Source organism: Oryzias latipes, chromosome 9 (genome assembly GCF_002234675.1).
Source record: "Oryzias latipes chromosome 9, ASM223467v1".
Lineage (NCBI taxonomy): Eukaryota > Metazoa > Chordata > Actinopteri > Beloniformes > Adrianichthyidae > Oryzias > Oryzias latipes.
Genome location: NC_019867.2, coordinates 17,846,815 through 17,865,820, shown reverse-complemented (window position 1 = coordinate 17,865,820; position 19,006 = coordinate 17,846,815). Strand labels below are relative to the sequence as shown.

At 39.8% G+C, this 19,006-nt stretch overlaps 1 protein-coding gene across 5 annotated transcripts; it reads left to right on the top strand.

Annotated features, from left to right (window-relative positions):
- Positions 1-606: 606 nt before the first annotated feature.
- pitpnb (phosphatidylinositol transfer protein beta) lies at positions 607-18,300 on the top strand. 5 transcript variants are annotated; one of them, XM_020706058.2, is made up of 13 exons: positions 607-699; positions 6,382-6,412; positions 7,597-7,742; positions 7,943-8,034; positions 8,174-8,181; positions 8,263-8,337; positions 8,427-8,510; positions 10,409-10,486; positions 12,120-12,230; positions 13,313-13,435; positions 14,278-14,309; positions 14,531-14,588; positions 16,163-18,300. In XM_020706058.2, exons 1-12 carry the CDS (start codon positions 680-682, stop codon positions 14,586-14,588), a joined length of 858 nt encoding a protein of 285 aa, XP_020561717.1. In that variant the 5' UTR covers positions 607-679; the 3' UTR covers positions 16,163-18,300. The 5 variants fall into 5 exon arrangements, with proteins under 5 accessions (XP_020561717.1, XP_023814338.1, XP_011477664.1 ...); XM_023958570.1 differs by lacking the exon at positions 16,163-18,300 and adding an exon at positions 14,685-16,021; XM_011479362.3 differs by lacking the exon at positions 14,278-14,309.
- Positions 18,301-19,006: the final 706 nt, after the last annotated feature.

The following is a 19,006-nucleotide window of genomic DNA, read 5'->3' as shown; positions in this document are numbered from 1 at the left end:
GACCTACAGTTGGTGATGAACCTCAGAGCGGCATGGTACACAGAGTCATACTAAGACAATTGGCAGAGGCGTTCATATAAAGCAGATCTCCATATTCTAAAATGAATTTAAAAAAAGTTGCAGCAACGAGGCGCTTATTAACCTCGAAAGAAAATATTTTTCCCGGTATAAAATACCCAGTTTAAATTTAAGTTTCTTTAGACTTTTTCTCAATGCAACAAAGTACAACACATCTGTTAAAAATAAAGAAAATCGTTTCTTTTATATTTTTATTGAACACAAGCTTTTTAAAACAGATAACAGGACAAAGTTCAGTTTCTGCACAACAGTAAGAAAAATGACATTTTTTTCCTGATGAGGACTAACTCTGACAAACTCTTTGTAAGATATTTGCAAGTATTATACTGTAAAATATAGGATCAGAAAACGCGTGTGGTGGTGGTGGACCAGATATCTCTGTGTAAAGCCAAAGTGTGCAAAAGGGACAATCTGATTGGCTGCCAATGAAGAAGAAGGAGTTCGTCATTGGTCGAGTTTCTTTTAGAAGGTGGGCTTACTTCTCTTTCCACGAATCGGGACTCGGGTGGGCGGGGCTTATAGCACAGTTCACAGACAATGACGTCAGCAGCAATCAGCGCTCCCTGGGCAGGACAAACCGTACTGAACGGAACAAGCAGCGATGGTTCTCATCAAGGAGTAGTAGGTTTCCTGTTTTGTTTTCTTTCTTTGTTTGAACTTTCTTTCTTCACAACATTTTAAGCAAATGGCTTTTTGTCAAGGTGGCCTTAGACAATAAGGTTAGGGGGAAAAACGTAGTTTGGTTATTAACGAAAACTTCTTCTAAGCCCGAGTCAGACACGAGGAAAGGGTGGGATTGCCCAAGCGCTGCTGTGGCCTACCGGCTTTGACAGCAGAAAGTTGGCGTGTGACAGCTGCTAAAATGCTACACTTCCTCTGGTTTCATGCTAACTTTATGACCGCGAAACACCAGGACGTAGTTAATTCTAAACTTTTGAATTCTTTGTTTTATTATTTTCCACTCCATTTCCATTCCGCTGAAGTTTGAATTAGCTTACGCTAAAAGTTAGCCAGCTGATGGGGAAATGAACCAACTTTGTCTTAAGTAACGGTATTAGAGCAACAATGACTCACCTGAAAGAACGCCAGCAGGAGGGGATAAGCAGGAACAATGATCGCTTTAGGAAAAGGTTACAGTTTGTTTTTAAACTCTTTATCAGGAGGGTTTTGTTGACTTCCCAAAGAGTTACCTTTGGTTTTGTGTTGGCCGAGTCAGGACTTCAATCGTTATTACAACTTTTTGAGATTTTTTCCCCCCCAGGCAGTATTTGTTTCATCTAAAAGATTTAGACAATCTAATAACAAAGATCTGAATACAAATTTATTTAAATTGTTACACAACAATAAAATATTTAGTCTTGTTTTCAAAGTTGCTGAAATGTAATTTTGTAAAATAAGTTTAAATAGCTCTTATAATGCTCTTTAACTTCAAAAATCTTTATTGGATCATTGCTTACATAGAACAGACATCACTCGCCTTTGCTTTGTTAATATTAGTGTTAATGACCAAATAATATTGAAAACACAGGAACTATTGGTTACATGGCAATTTTAACCCAAAACGAATTAAAAAAAAACGTAGGATAATCATTTTGATGATCTCCTAGACTTGTAACTTAAAAATTCAATGGCTAAAACCTTAAATAAAACAAACAAATATATAAACAAGAGATGAAACTTTGGGCTGTGTTAAATCTGATGTAAAGATATCACAGGATTTAAAGACCCATCCCAAAAGAAATTGTGTTTTGGTGTTTTTAACATGTTCTTGTGGCATTTTTTGTGATGATGGAGAATAAACATTATCAAAACTAAGCTTGCAGTTGCATATCTTAGCATTTCCTTATTTATTCAAATTGTGATGAATCAGGAGCAGACAAAAAATACAGTTTGAAAATGATTGTATTTGGTGCACAGAAAATGCACTGGACAGTCCACAATCTCCCGGTTCTGCTCCATTCTGATGCATCCACTTGTAGGCAACTAGATCCATGTTTGTCTTTGTTTTCCTCCTCTGAGCTGACATCTGTCTCAAGACTATATGACTGGATAGCTCCAATATTGCTCGCCATTTTTGTTGCACCGCTAATGTTATGTTGGAGGTGTGAGGAGCTCTAAGATAGCTGGAGAGCGTGTAAACAGGGAGCTCTGAGCAATGTGGAGAGGAAAGGGGGGACGGGGTTGCTCTGTGCCAATGGTCCTGCCCACAAGGTGGATATCTATGAATTGGTGCCGCTCTGCAAAATAAGTTAAATATTGTTTTGGCATTATAGGACTCTTTGCAACTTCAAGACCAAAATGATCTGTAGTAAATAATAGTACTATCAAATGTATGTTCCACCTGGAAATCCAAAAGGAAAAGTTCAACTATGACCTCAATAGAGTGTGGTTTGTTGTATTCAAGACCAGGACAATAATCTGAATCCTGGAGAGGCAAAAAGGTCTGTGTACTTTTTGATATTTCAAGTTTACTTTAACAGTCGAAACAAACAAATAAAAATAGAAGGAAACTTAGATTTTGATTTTCTTATAGAATTCAAAAACCAGCATTTGTTGTGTCTAAAGTTTTGGTTTTATTTTGTTTTTGTTCTACGAAATAGAAAGAAAATTACAAATTTTAAAAAATCCATGTATTTTTACTGCCTGAAACCAGGCAGTACTTGTTTGTTTGTTTGTTTGAATTGAGTTGGTAATTGTATCATTTGGGAAATCATGAGTGTACCAAATACGTTGTGATGATTCTTCTCTAAGGATGCATTACCTGCCATAGGTTTGGTCACAGTGGTTGTGGGCGAACATTTGCTTTTCTGTTTATATTTTGATTTGTTGAACTCTTTTTATATTTTTTAATTTTTTTTGGGACAAACGTAACGTTACAGACAATTTTTTTTTTAAATCAAATAATGAGATTATTTTTATTTTTTTCATTTTATTTTTCAAAGGATACCTGAACTACCAAAAAGTACACATACTCCATTTGTGGTTTCATTTCAAACACATCACACACAAAACCCCCTGGTTTGGCTAAATGAAACCCTTCTGCACTGAGAAGTGAGCAGAAAATACATGGCTGTTGATGCTGCTGTACAAGTGGCACAATTGAAGGACGAAAACACTTAAAGCACTTTTTTAGAAAATAAAATATTTTAGAAAATGTAACCGTTATGCTTTTATTTGCATTTTCTCCCCATATAAGCATTCTTGTTTCATGCAATCCTTAATAATTATATTTGGCAAGCGTGTACTATATTTTAATGATAATTCCATTGACTGTAAAAACAAGGAAGTGCTCAACCCCTCCCCTTCTCGTGTTCCCAAATACAAAGTACCATTGCTTCCTGGTACGGGCGCCGCCATGTTGGAACTACTGTAGCTATTGTCATAGATACAAAGACTCAGAGCAAGTCGGACCAATCACTGTCGACTGGTTCCAACATGGCAGCGCCCGTATCAGGAAGCAATGGTGAGAGATTTTGCCTCTTTTGCGAGAGCTGGAGGTAAAGCATTTTCTACGGGATTCATCCGTTGTTTTTACAGTCTGGTTAATTCACATTTATTTTTAAATTTCTTTGAAACTAATACATCTTTCCTTAAGATAATTCCTTTATATGCAACCAGGAGACATTTAAAAAGTGAAGCCAGAAGTGTTCAACGTAAAAAATTCTTTGTTTTTATTTTAAAACTATATCATATTGAATAAAACAGCAGAACCATCCAAAATAATTGTTTCTTTCCTCATCAACCTCATCTGAGCTGCACAGGGAGAGCAAAGGTGAGGTTTTTGGCTAGACAAACCAATGTATCTTCCTGTGGCTTTCACTTGCACAGTTGTGCTTTAGGCTGCATTTTGTAAAGAAAAAAACGTAGCCAGACTGTTCTGTCATACTACAAACCCAAATTACAACTAACTTAAAAAAAACTGCATTAGTCACTGCTTCCTTTTGCAGGGACATGTTACTAGTGTCATATTTCACAATGGAACTCTTCTTTTAACAGCTGTCAGTCTAGATTATAGTCTGTGCAACAAGCAGGAGTTTTTGTTTTTATGCTGTTTTATCCTAAAAGAAAATCAGATTTTTTTAGCAATCTATTTCATGTAATTTCACTTTTTATTTGTATTTTTTTACTCTCATATTTTCATTTTGTTCAGTTTTACTTAGTTCCAAAATGATAGTGCTACCCCTGTGACCCTGAACAGGCTTGCAGATGTTTAGAAGATGAATGAATAAAAATGCATTTTGTTATTTGTTTTAATGATCTTATTATTGAAGCCTCTCCAAGGTCTTAGTCACATGCAAACCACACAGGGGGTTGACCCATTCGGGTGCTGTGGGTTTTTCGGCCCGTGGTGGAACATAGAGAAGGGTGGCTGCCTCTTAATGGGAATGTAGGTGTGTCTTGCAGTTCCTTCGAGGATTGTGCTGCCACCTTAAGGGAAGTCATAATTATGGAACATATGATTGTCGTGTGTATGGTAACTGTATAGCAAAGTCTTTTTAAGGATAATGTCAGTTACATTCACTTATGACATATGGGTGATGCTCGTCGTGCGGTGCCCTTAAGCCTCACTATAGGTGCTGGTGAGGTCGGCGTCTTCGTACTGACCGTAGCAAATTCTGCAAGTTCATGTAGGACGCTGACCAGCACTACAGGCCCCTTTTGCAGCCTGTAGGATTTGGGGAGTTAAAAAAATGAAAAATCCGTACGACGTGCCTGCATCTCACCTACTTTACCCTCACTTACCCTTGCATGTTGTTTATGTGTTTGCTACAACATGTCACTCACAGCCTGCCCGTAGAATGCGCATATGCATTTTTGCTCATCGGGCGATCTATAATCTTAAAATTCTGTGCAGGCCACATGCTTCCCACATACAGGTTTGCCCATTTTTCGCCCGCTGCTTTGAGGGAAGTTGTGACTACGGCAACAAATAGAAATGTAGATTCATATGAGTGGTTCATAAATGTGCTGATGCTTCTAAAAATGTTGGTTAGGAGCAATAGTTCTTGTGATGGAATCCTAAACTGAGGCAATCATCTTAATCATCACTCTTGAAAAGGGAAAGTGGTGTTAGACCTAGAGCTGTGACGGTGTGGGATTTTTGATCACCGTGGTGACAGACATCTTCTGTCCCAGTAATAAACGAGACTGCAGACACTTTGTCACCTTTCCGGTACCCATGAAGCCTGACACCCATGAAGAACACGGGGCAGGAGGCTTCGCCTTTGTTTATACAGACACGTAACTTTGCACTGCACAAAATAGTTCCCAAACAAAACATGTAGTGATATTCATTGCACTCTAACAGGGCACGTTCATGTTTGGTGTTACAGAGTGAAGGATAGCAGTAATAACCCCCCTAACACAAAATCCTCAGCCGGGTGAATGATAACAGTAATACCCCCCCCCCCCCCCCCCCAAAAAAAAAAAAAAAACACAAAATCCTCCGGCAGGCGGCCGTGTTGTGCACATAGCATGTAATGGAAATGAATACAATGGAAATTAAGAAGTAGAACGCAGTAAATTTGTCGTATTTCCTTGCAAGACGGTTGTAGACTGAGGATATGTGTGATTCTGAAACCGCGCGGGTGTGTGTGGGTGGGTGGGTGGGTGTGTCGAAGTAGAGGGAGCGCGTACAGCGTAGAGGGAGTGAGAGGCGCAGGCAGGGAGTGAAGGAGAACAGCAATAAAAGGTTTCCCCCAAAAACCCTTGAATTCTGAACACAGGACTAGCAGAAAAAGTAAATTATCAGCAAAGATGAATGGGTTTAATATATTTATCATAGTTCCAATCACGCACCATATGTAGAACTTTCAAAAAAAAAAAAAAGATGGGCTGATGCAGTTATCGTCACACCCCTAGTTAGACCTGCTTAAAGAGTTTCACTGCGTGTTTCTTGATATCATGGTGAAAAATTTGGACTACACATAAATACCCCCCCCCCACACACACACACACACATAATGTGACACATAATTTTGTTTAGGTGAGAATTCATTGTTATGAGAACTTTCTGTTTGTACTTCTTCGTATTGTAGTCAATGGTAAATGTTTTTGCAAACCAAATTTGATTGTGCTTTGAGTAAGTCATGTTGAAATCCAAACTTATTTTCATTTAATTATTAGAAGAAAACTTGAGTACATGTTAGGTGTGCATTATATTGGATATATGGGAACTTATTATTAGAGAGGTTTGACAGTACAGTGTACGTAAATATAATTCTAAAAATGTGGTCATGTAAGTGTTTAAAGTCTGTCTGTTTATATAATCAGAGTATAACCTCACTCTTGTCTCTGTTGCAGCCGTGTCGTTTTGCCCTGTAGTGTGGAGGAGGTGAGCAACCCCTTTAATCTGAACATTTTCTTTTGGATGATAAATGTAGTTATGAGCTATTGTCATTTTGTTCTTGTAAGATTATTTTGTTAAGACATGCACCATTTGAACAGCAGCCATCTGCTGAAGCAGCACAAGGGGAGTAAATTATCCAGATGCCAGTTTAAAAAGGAGTAATAGCAAGAATTCCTGTAACCTTTTTCAGAATCAGAGATCATGTCAGAATTCCTTCAATGAACATTCCTTGGTTCACTACATGGTGCATTATGTCATTTTGTAATAATAATGGATTAGACTTTTCCAGACGCTCAAAGCTCTTACAATGTGTCCATTATTCATTGACTTCTCATTCATACTTGGTGATGGTAAACTACTGATGTAGCCACAGCTGCCCTGGGGCAGACTGACAGGGGCGTGGCTGCCAGTACGCGGCTACGACCCCTCTGACCATCACAGGGACATTCATATGCATTCAGACACCAGTGGAGCCCCACTAGAGGCAGGTAGGGTGAAGTGTCTTGGCTGAGGACACAACAGCAGTTGACTGGGGGGAGTGGGGATCGAACCGCAGATCCTTCAATCGTTGGCCAACCTGCTCAACCGGTGTGCATCTAGCTCACTAGATTGGTGAATATAGACCACGCTGCATTGCCTTTGAACACTTTTTGTATTTTTTCTATAAACCATCCATGTTTTCCTCATCAGAACACAGTGGATTTATAAATAGTCCTTGTAAAATTCTCGTTTTTATTAGGTTTTTATTTCGTCAAATTGGTGACGTCATATTTGTTGTTTTACAGATAAAGCCCCGCACTGTATAGTCTTTTAATAGTTGGGGAGTAGGGAGGGAATTCTGACTTTGTTTTCATTCTATAATACTAGACTTATTTTTCTAAGAACTTTGAGAATTTAAACAAGAGAGAACGAGTGAAAATGTTCATGTCCGTCTGAGAAAAGTGCAAAAAGTTCTTTGTGAGAGGTTATACAACATTAAAACATATGGAATCCGACACTTTTGTCACCTATCTCTATTGGTGTAACCATTCATTTCAACAACGATTTGATTTTGTGGTCGCTGTCCATCTTATAGAGTAATATTTGTTGAAAAAAAGCTGGTGTTTAATGTAATTCCATGAATACTTTTTAATATCAAAGTTTTCTGAAGGTCTTCTTTTGTCTTACAGTATCAGGTTGGGCAGCTCTTCTCTGTGGCAGAAGCTAGTAAAAATGAGACGGGTGGAGGTGAGGGAATCGAGGTACTCAAAAATGAGCCGTATGAAAAAGATGGAGAAAAAGGACAGTATACACACAAAATCTACCACATACAGAGGTTTGTGCCTTTTCTTTGTGCAGCTCTCAGAAATCATTTGATGTATTGGCAGAGTATTGCCAAGAGATGGCAGTATTGTCTCATTTGTGAAGCGTTAAACTATGTGATACTACTTCCTGTCCCGACTTTGCTTTAGAACCAATGAGACTCTTCCAGCGTTAAACTTTTCTGTTCCTGTTCATCTCCTTTCCTCCCTACAGTAAAGTCCCAGCATTTGTCCGGCTTTTTGCCCCAGAAGGCTCCCTGGTATTTCATGAAAAAGCATGGAATGCATACCCTTACTGCAGAACTAGTGAGTCCCCTCTTACCTGCTTGATCATTTTCCCTCTAAATAGACTTACATTTAGTAGGATTAAATTTTCAGAATTTTTAAATGTTCTTTTTTCCTCTCTGCTCTGCCTCTCCTTTGCACCTCATAAACATTGATCCAGTTGTCACGGTATGTAACTCTAAAATATACCTATTCAGTTCCTAAAAGTGACATCATTTCCAATCATTAATATGATTCTGTTATTTGCAGAATGAATACATGAAAGACAACTTCTTCATAAAAATTGAGACATGGCATAAACCAGACATGGGAACTCAAGAAAATGTGAGGTTTTCAGAATAAAACCAAATCGACATGTTTCTCTTTCTTTTTATTTATCTTTCCCTTCTTCTGATATATTTTTGTTTGCGCAGGTTCACAACCTGGACGCTTCCACATGGAAGAATGTAACAGTGGTGCCAATCGACATTGCAGATAGAAGTCAGGTGTCCAATGCTGTAAGTAGAAATGCAGGTACAGCATTTATGTGATATATGTGATTTATGGTTCGTCTTCCATGAGAAGAGAAGCATGAACAAATAATTTATTTAGAGAGGGGGGGGAGATGCCAATTAGCCAATTTGCAATATAAAATATCATATTTAAAATGTTTGTGTTAAAAAATAATTGTGAAAACACAATTGTTTTTTTTTAATGGTTCTCAAAAATATAGTGAACAGATAAACAGTTTTTTGCATTTGCATATATCCCTGAAGAAAATAACATTTAAATATTTCATTTTGATTTAGAGATTTTGCAAATAACTGAGAATTCACTCACTATATGGCCAAATAAGCAAAGACTGAAAACATTATCAAATCTTTTTATATATATATATATATATATAGCAAAAAGATTATTTGCTGCTTCAAATCTCAAATGGTCTGTATGATTATTCTTTTTATGTAAACATTATAAACTTTTGCAATTCTTGAAATCTCATCTGAAGCTGTTGCACATCATTGCTGTTATTTGACTTCCAGTTGCCTCATTTGGCGTCACCTGTCTGCGTGCAGATAGACGTGTGGCTGTTTGACCAAGAAGCAGCGGTTTCCGTGCGCGTACGTGTTTGGTTTGTCTGTTGTGGGGAGTTAACAAGACGGACGTGTTCGTCTTGCCGGAGCAGTATGTTGTGTCTCAGGGCCCTATCAGCTCTCAGCCTCAGGCATGACTGCAGGCCCTGAGGCGTACCGCCAGCACAGATGAGTTTGTTAGTGTAATTAGAGGAACTAGACAAATACACACACAGCGTACTTGCACTTTAACGCGCATTCTTTTTACTTGAGGAGTAGCTCTGGTTTGAGTACCGTGACATATCGATTCATAGACCTCATTAGTGCAGAGCAGTATATTGTTATAGCGATTGAGCTCTGAGCATTAAAACGGACAAATTACAGTGACTGTGTGCACACTGCTGTTTGACGAGGCCTTTTCATTTCTTTCTATGTGTTTGGCTTCCCTCCGTTTGGCCAGTAGCTCCCAAAAAGATGCTTTTAGCTGGAGGCGCATCATGATTTATTTAAAATACCTGGGCCCTTGAGCTGTTGATAATTTAAAAGCTGTTTCATTTATTTGTATTAGTATTTCTCGTGCCTGTTTTCTGATGTCAGTTTTGTCCTGTTGGGCATGCTTATGTTTTTGCATGTGCTCTCAGTATCTCCGATTATGTGTACTGTTTTCAAAAATGTTTTTCTGTGGTGCTACGATGGAATAGGCTGAAGGATGCAGTTTATTGAAGCAGATTTGGTAGAAAATTCTAGTATAAAGATGAATGCTGCTGTTTTTTAGCCTTTGACTTTACTCCTTATTTGTTTCCTGCTTTTGGTCCATCTCATTGCAGGAGTCGATCATTTTTTGTCAGTTTATGGGTGTTTTGCATCAATAAACAGATGCTGTCTTTTAAGATTGGCAAAGCTTTTTGTGATGCGTTTATTATCAAATGCATCATTCTAAAAATGTGGTGCTGCTCATATTAAAATCCATAGAAACTTGAGCTGCGTGGAACAGAAAGACTAGGACACTTGTTTGAAGGTTGTTTTTCTCTTTTGGCCATGGCTGTGTGCTGCAGACCGTTTGCATAGTCATCCATCCTCTTGCACAAATGAAAAACAGGAATTAGACAAATACCTGTTTTAAAGTGCACTCTTCTTAATCATAAATCCCTTTCCCAGCATTTTTTCAAACCACACTTTTCCAAACTGATCCTTTTGGATCTTTTAGTTTCAGGTGATGTTCCACCTGGACCCGGCGACCTTTGTAAAGTGTTCATAGTGACCATGATGATATCAAACTATGTTTGAAGATAAAAGACCCTGCAGTGTTCCTGTAGTGACTGAACAACAAAATCTGTCAACAGGACTATAAACCAGACGAGGATCCTGCTAAGTTCAAGTCGGCTAAAACTGGCAGAGGTCCTCTGGGACCTGATTGGAAGGTAAATACCTGGGTTATTTTTGGACATGTTCACCGCACATTTGACTAAACGTGTGCCTCGATTCATTCTTTTTGCTGGAGTATTTAGGATGAAAGGAAAAAGGAGGAGGAAACTCTTCCCTAGTCACAAAGAAAAACAGTTTTACTTTCAGCGAGCATTCATTCTCCGCTTGACATTCATCTGAATTTCTTAAGTCTTCTCGTCCACCCAAAATAACACTATTTGCTTATCTAATCCTTAAAGAAATGCACAACAGATGGTTTATGATTGGTGATTTTTTTTTGTGTGTGTGTGTGGAAATTTTCATTCTAATTTGACAAAATGTAGCTCTCAAGGTGACTTTTCAATGAAAATTCAGAAACCACCAAGCAAAGTTTCTAATCTACTCAATGGAACGTCGACATGTTTGGTCTTTTTCCTCTAAACCCTGCAGCCTCACTAACCGGTCCTGCTTGCTTTTAGAGCACTGAGGATTTCTATCCTTCAGTGGAGCCCCTGAAGCTACCATGGGAAACTTTGCTCTGTTGCAGGAATTTTTAAAGAACAAAGGCAGCCAAACTGCTTTAAAAAGTATGAATAAAGAGGCACAACTTTTATTTTGTGCGTGTATTTTTTTTAATTAGATTGCTTTCCCATCCGGTGCGGACATGGAAACAGACTGTTTTTAGAAAAGGTAGAAAGGAAAAAGAAAAAGGTAGTTATGCGACAACAGAGGCACCATTTCTGCCAGCGTCTCAGAGCAATAAAACTCTTGTCTATCTCTGCATGCACACATGCTTGCATATCAGTACCCTTTGTATTTCTGAAAACTTCAGTTTCTTTGAGTGGGGCACAGAGAGGGAGAGAAGAAAATGTCACCGTAAGTGTTTTGATGTCGAATCCGTTTCATGTGAAGTTCTCCTTTAGCGATGACAACTTTTCTAAACCCACTGCAAATTTAGAAATGTTTCTCATTTCCCTTCTGCTGCACTCCGCCATGATCGCAGCATCAAACGGCAGTGGGATGAGGGTGATTGAGACGGGTCTGTGGCATTTTCTCTTGGAATGCCGCACCAGAATGAAGTGATTAATTAAACAGGGGTTCTCGGAGGGGCTGGGTGTGTGTGTGTGTGTGTGTGTGTGTTCTGAGGGCAAGCAGGTCCTAGGTGTTAATAATGTAACCGGCTTTGCACTGCGACGCCCTTATCGCTCGGTGAGCACCGTTTTATCTGCCTTCTGTGACCACAAAGGCGTGCCTGTCGGGAGCGGTGTCGCTGTCAGGAAGGAGGCAGAGAAATGGTCCCTTCATCTGGAGTTTATCCACTTTGCTGTTTCCAACCCCCTTCCTCCTCTTCCTCTGTTCTTCAGAGCAAGGCGGCAGGCAGGCAGCAGCAAATGAATTTGGAAAGCGTGTTTTAGATTAGGACACTTTTTTATCTGTGCGCAGCACATCTTCATATTGATAATTATTTCAGCAACCCCCACATCCAAAGCATTATGTATTAATACATCCTAGCTTTGGGAGTTGGATGCTCTTAGCCTCGTGTTTTTTTTTTTTTTATCAATCAATAAAAAAACAAAAAAAAGTTAGTCGAGTTTTTGTTGCTTTTGAAAAGTGAAACTCTACATGTTCTTTTGCTGGTTCTTCCAACAGAAGGAGCTGGTGAGCAATGCTGAATGCCCAAGGATGTGTGCCTACAAACTAGTTACAGTCAAGTTTAAGTGGTGGGGTCTGCAGACCAAAGTGGAGAACTTCATCCAAGAGGTTTGTGAAATGTTTACATGGTTAATGTCATGTGTTGAGTCACTGAAATCACCCAAACCTTTTGATTTTATGATCTCTTCTTGAAGTTGCTTCTGCTTAAAATCCCACTTTAAAGAAAATAGTATTTCTAACTAGTTCGTCTGTCAGTTTTCTGATGATGTAGGACAAATATAAAGACAATTAACTTTAAAATAGCATTGCATCTGAGTGTCGTATAAGTCACAGTTTTTTGCGTAGTTTGGTCGAGAGAGCGACTCAGCAACAACTGCTAGGGGGTCCTGTAGGTGTGTCTATTAGTATTTTCTACTGACAGCAATGCAGAAGAAGGGGAATGGTTGGCTGGGAATTGTTCCAAAGCGACACAGAACTCAATGGGTTTAGTGATTTGAAGGGATATAGAGTTTAGTTGACCTGTTAGCATGTTCTTTATTCTATGGTTATCTGGATAATCGTTCTTGTACTAGATTCTAAAAAAGCATCGTTGTGTTTTGGTAGAGAAACATGCATATATTCAGGCTACTGTTGTAATTTATTCTGTTATTATGATATGCCTTTTATGAGTGAATGTCTGTTCTCGTCCCGTATTTTCTTGAACAAATTTCCCCCAAAAGTGCTCTTTTTTTTCTTTATTATGCATTTTTTGGCTGCTGTGACTTATACTCCAGAGCAACGGTATTTCTTTATTAAAATCATTGTGAATCAGGAGCAGACTGAAAGATTTCCCTTGGAAAAAGTGTTTATTTGTGACATAGAGATAGTTTGCTGGGCAGGCCACAAGCTCTCAGGCACACAAAGGGAAAGGGGAGGGGGGGTTTCTCCAAGCCAACGGTCCCGCCCACAACTCGGAGGTGAATGTCTAATGAACTCCTGCAACTCTGCAGAAGGGTTTGGCTAAAAATGTCTTCATTATAAGACAACTAAGACCGCTTTTAAAATGGATCAAAAGATGATCGGAGTGGGTCTTTAAATATGACTTTTATCAAACAAACAAACTCTTTTTGTTAAACCATCAAACCTGGATTCCTAGAATGATCCCATTTCTACATGACCAATATGACGGATTTTACTGCTGTCTTCTCCAGCAAGAGAAGAGGATCTTCAACAACTTCCATCGCCAGCTCTTCTGTTGGATTGATAAGTGGGTGGAGCTAACAATGGACGACATCCGACGAATGGAGGCAGAGACGCAGAAAGAGCTGGAAGAGGTAGATGTTGACTTTGTGTGTTCTGGTAACTTGTCCAGCAGGTAGTGGAATTGTTTTGCATTTCATGGAACTATTGTGTGGCAATTGTGTTAATAAACACAGATGTTCTGTACTTGAAGAAAATGTTTCCAAATAGGATCAAATTGTAAAAAAAAAGGAAAAGCTATGTGTGATATTTAGGCTGAATCTCGCATGTCAATGATTTGCAATACATTGACATGCAACTCTGGTTTCTATAGTCAGTTCAGTTCACCAATTTGATTAGTTAGTGGCCTTTTACTTGAGTTTAGCACAGTCTAACTTTCAAAAATAAATAGTTGAAAAATCTAGCTTCACATTTGTGGCTACACTAAATATCTATGACAATTTCTAAAAATGATTGTGTGAAAACTCATCAAAAGGCTTGTTTGCTCCCTCCATTCACTCAATTTTGCAAATATCTGAATTTGGTGAAATCCTCTTAAATGACACCAGACCCACTGCTGTGAGTTCCAACAGTCTTTAGTTCATCTTTTTCATCAGTGTTTGGGCTGCATGCACTGTGCGACATGCAGATCCAGAAAACAGTCCAGTGTTTCTGGTGTTTATTTCCTGTGACGTTCTACAGTTATGATCCAGTTATCATGCATGTTCATCTCTGCTTTTAAAGATACATTTGGACTTATTGTGCAACATCAGTTTCACAAGATCCAACCCTATTAAACCATGACATCTCAAATAAATCTCTCCTTTTACAGTTTGCTGAATTGGTTAAAGATGCGTTAAATTTACTGTACTGGACTTTTTGTATTGACACAGATTTTTGTTTTTCTTTGTTAATCTTCCAAAAACATTTTCAAAAGCAAAGCGTGGTGGTGGGATTTCTTTATGTGAGGTGGGTGGCAGTAAAATTCAATTGAGCACAGCTACTATTTTTAGTGAGGTGACCTCAAGGGAACAGTTTTCTTTGAGGTTTAAAAAAAACCTTTTTCAATCATCCCTAGTAACCAAATACCTAACGAATAAGCAAATGCAAGCTTTAGTATCTAAGGTTACTTAATTCCAATGATTTCCACAGGTTCTCAAAGTCCTCAGCTGTATTTTATTTTTGTCTAGATGCGTAAGAAAGGCTCTGTTCAAGGTACCAAAGCTGCAGAGGATTAGCCAGGTTTAGGTTTGTTGCTCTCTAAGTTCCTATTTGATATTCTCTTGCTCTTTTTCCACTGGTCTAGCTTGTACCAAACCTTTATGACTGTGCTTTCCACCAAAGGTTTTATACAGGATAAGTGTTGAACTACAGCTCATCTAAAGCAAGAACTTCACAATAAAAGCTTCCTGCTTACCCAGGAGTGTGCTTGTATTAAGAAGAAGAGTTGGAAAACAGTTCACCATGTTGCTCGTTCAACCAAGCCAAATGTTCAGGTACACCAGCTCATATTCTGTGATGTGCTGTGGAAAACGGCAAACCAGTGCAGTTTGACTGGTTGAGGCCGTTTCTTTGATGGGACAGCTAACCAAAGCCCCAGTGGAAAAACCTGCATGCATCCTTTCACTTTGCACTTGGTGGTGAGGTGAAAAGGCTTTCCAACATCTCCACATCTCACTTTAAATCAATCCATGTCACAGAGTGGGATAGATTTGACGGGTCACAACGTGTGGAAAAGTTCCATCACATAGTGCTCACTTTTTAGGTTTCAGGAGCCGTAAAGTTCAGCATCACTTTGGAAGAATCCAGTTCTGAGAAGAGGAAGATTTGGTCATAGCGTTTTACTACTCCTTTGGGCTTGGAGCGGATTCAAATATCAGTCTGGGAGCTTTTGGCCGTACAAAGAGAACACGGGAGGAATCTGAACCAGACTGGACAGAGAGGGCCAAACATTTCTGGCTTTCTGCCACTGCGCAGCATTTTGTGCTCTGCCCCCCCCCCCCCCCCCATCCCACCCCTCAGAACATCTCGCCCAATTCTGCATGTGTTTCCCATTTTCCCTTGGAGTAAGTAAACAGGAGAGTGCCATCAAAGAGCGCAGTGGTGAGGAGGCTGTTTGAGGCCTGAAGCTCTGAGCTCAGGGGTTAGCGGGGTTGGATGACGCTTCAAACTCCTCACCTTCTCCACCCGTCTGCAATGAGAAGCGTTTACATTACGGTGGTGTCTGTATTCTGCACGAATAGTGGAAGTGGTAAGCGAAGGGAAAGCTGCAGGTTGCTGCGAGATGGCTGGTCTGTTTTCCTCCATCTCATTAACATACAAATGGAATTCTGCTGTTGAGGAGTCTGTGATTGAGGGAGAAGAGAGGGAGAAGAAGGAAAAAGGATGGAGAAGTTGGAAGGTAAATCCTCATGCCATTTCATCAGATCTGTCTATTACTCTGTTTAGAGCCTCTGTTGGTTCGAACCGTTTCATTTAAGGTGTTGGACTATCAGATTCCTATACTAATTGACTTTCCAAAGCCAGCGGTGCCTGGGTGGGAGGATTTGAAAGTGATTCTTTTATCTTCTTAGAAGACAAACAGAAGGCTTGATAAGGACTGTTGGAACAGATTTTGTTTTTCAAGGGATTTAGATTTCACTTTGCAAAAAGCAATTTCACACGTTTTGATGATTTGCACAGAAATTAGTAAAAACTCCAAGTAAACTTGTGATGAAGGAAGAGATAAGACATCCTAATCTATACAGGTGCTGTTGCCTTTTTGAAGCTAACCTGTCCAGATCAGTTCAAATGTACAAACATAACTTGTTTTCCCCCCGCAGCTTCGCAGGCGGGGTGAGGTCCGGGGAACGAGTGCTGCAGACCAATGAGAAGACTCAACGTTTAAGACGCCCATCATGACAGCAGTGACGGAGTCTGCTAAGAGGCCTCCACTGACGCCACTTTTAACCTTAGATGATGCCGGCCGCGGGGAAAGCGAGCTCATCTACCTCCAATCAATAGAGCAGATCCCTGACCTGACCCCAAACAGGAATTGATTTTTTTTTTTTTTTTTTTGGTGGGGGGGGGTGGAATCCAGCACGATCCTAGTTGATAAGGCTTGGTTACGTTTAATCACCATGAAGAGAAAGCCCAACCGTCATCATGAAACCTCGACTTTCCTGGAGATCCAGGGAGGAGCTGCTTCCAGGAAAGATGAAAACTAAAGCAGATTGACTAAGCTTTGATATTAGGCCAAATATGTATTTCGTATTTAATCTGAAGTTATCTTTTTGATGGTTTTAAAAACATTCCTAACCGAGAAGTGTCCTTAGAGCCTCACTTTGTCTCCTCAGTCTTACAGTAAACACCCATGGCTCAGTGGTTTACATTCCCTGACAAGAGACTGTTTGTCATACTCATGTTCATTCCTGCCACAGCCTCCATTAAGTGATTACTAACACCCTTGGCGCCCAGGCCCATTATATTCCTCCTGCCATCATCCCACCTCAACCCAAAGCACCGCATCTCATTATCACTGACAATCATGTCTGTGCAAGTAGTCACTCTAACTGCCGTTCAAACTTGGTAAAAGAAAAAAAAAAAAAAGAGAAAAATACCGGTGCATATGCTGTATACACTCCAGACGAGGATGAACGTGTGAATTCCTTCTTATGCACACACCTGCTCACAGGTGTGGATACCTCTGAGCTGACTGATCTGCTAAAAGCTCAATCTGGGCAGATCCATGCAGGTTTCCTCACCTTCTCAACAGCCCCCACCTTTCCTCGCCCTAACTTTTCTGAAGACGTTGGCGCCTAACACTCAGCGCTCACCTCTTTTAACAGATGTCCCGAGAGGAAGAAAAAAAGGAAGTGCTGTGAAAAACAGCCACAGATGGTGCTACACCCCTCCAGCCGCTGTCACAAGCCAAACTGTGCCACACGCTGCCTGCCCACCGTGGACGCCTGTCCCACTCATCTGCTTTTTGGAGGCAGGCGGCTCCCCAAAGACCGACCTACCTGTCTTCTTCCTTTGCTGATGTTTACAGATCTGCTCCATCACTGTCCAGTTGACAACCAGCACCACAGCGCACACTTCAATCCTTTGCCAATCGCTCCTCAGATCACGCCGCACCCTCTCTTTAGATAAACAACAGCTAAGTGTTAGCATTAGCCTTTAGCTGCTGTTTGCTGTTGGCTCTGATGTGAGAAGTTCTTATTTCCTCTGCACGATTGAATTTCAGAACCTGAACAAGGGCAATTTCTTATCTCAGAAAGCCGAAACGGTGAGGGCGGAGCCACGGATTTCCATTATTTTTTTGTCTTTGGCAACATGTTGGAAAGATTTCAAATAAGGTTTTAACACAGAAGTGCACTTTCCCACTTTGAGTGCCATTTACAGACAATTTCACTCACTTTTTCCAGAAGGATTTTGGAGATGCTCAACTTTCACAATGTTAGACGTGAACATTTTGTGCCTAATGAGGGAATGAGATTTATTCCATTACAGGGCGGTTATTCCAAAGAGTCTATACGTCATGTTTACATGTGTTCAGAAAACAGAATCGGAACATGTTAGTCATAGGAACATCCTTTAAACAATGTACTTCACTCAGGTGGCCACAGCACACTTTCTTTTTCCACTTCTAAACATAAAAACACATTTTTCACACCCAGAGACAGTTGAATGAAAGTCTATTTTAATGCCTCTTGCACTCAGTTACTGTTGTGGAATATTGTGCCTTTCAGGGGGCCAGAAATGTTAAAAACCAATGATCTGTCTTGTAATCAGTATGTCCAAATGCTGTCTTATTCTAATTTATAAAAAGAGTAATTGTACTGAAAAGCTTGTGTTTTTTTAAGGGCTCTGATTAGCTTTTAAGGATCATCGCGACATGGGGGTGAATGTATGACGTTGTGCCTTTTCTAGAAATCTTGTCTGCACATATCAATAAATCAAATCATTTTCTTACATTAAACTCTTTGTGGAGCTGTGTACAAAAACATCTACAATTCTAAAATAACTCATTGATATAAAATGGGTTGTTTGTTAGGGTTTGGGTGAATTGATTACCACTGAAAAATTACATCATGGATTTAACCATTTCATAAATCTATTTTTTTTCTTTCTGATTTATAGTAAAACGAAATGCCTTCTTTGCTAATGATTTGGAAATTCTTTAGATTTGGTGACTGTTGCTTGGCAACTCTGAGCTTCAGCTCTCCATAGGTTTTCTATAGGATCCAGAGACAGGCTGGGCCATTTGAAACGTTTCTCCTTTGGCTAGTCCTTTGTTACTTCACCTGAGTGTTTTGGGTCATTATCCTGTTGGAAGACCCATCCACCATATTTTAACCCTTTCATGCCAGAGTTTAATTCCAGCTATGGCAAAAATGTTTTTGCTTCCATGTAGATGTTAAATTAAGGGAAATTTGGAGTAGTTTGATGCATATTTGAACCAACGGGCATCATGGTGTTAAGCTTCCTGTTGGAGGAAAAGAGGTTCTGACTCGTACATGGCTTCGTCCATCCTCTCTCCCACAAGGTGAGGTAGCCCTGTGGGGAAAAAAAACCCCAAAGCATAATGTTCCTACCTCCATACTTGACAGTGGGAATGGTGTTTTCGGGTCATACATGACGGGTTGAGTTGATGCCAATAGCTCCATGTTGGTCTCATCTGAACA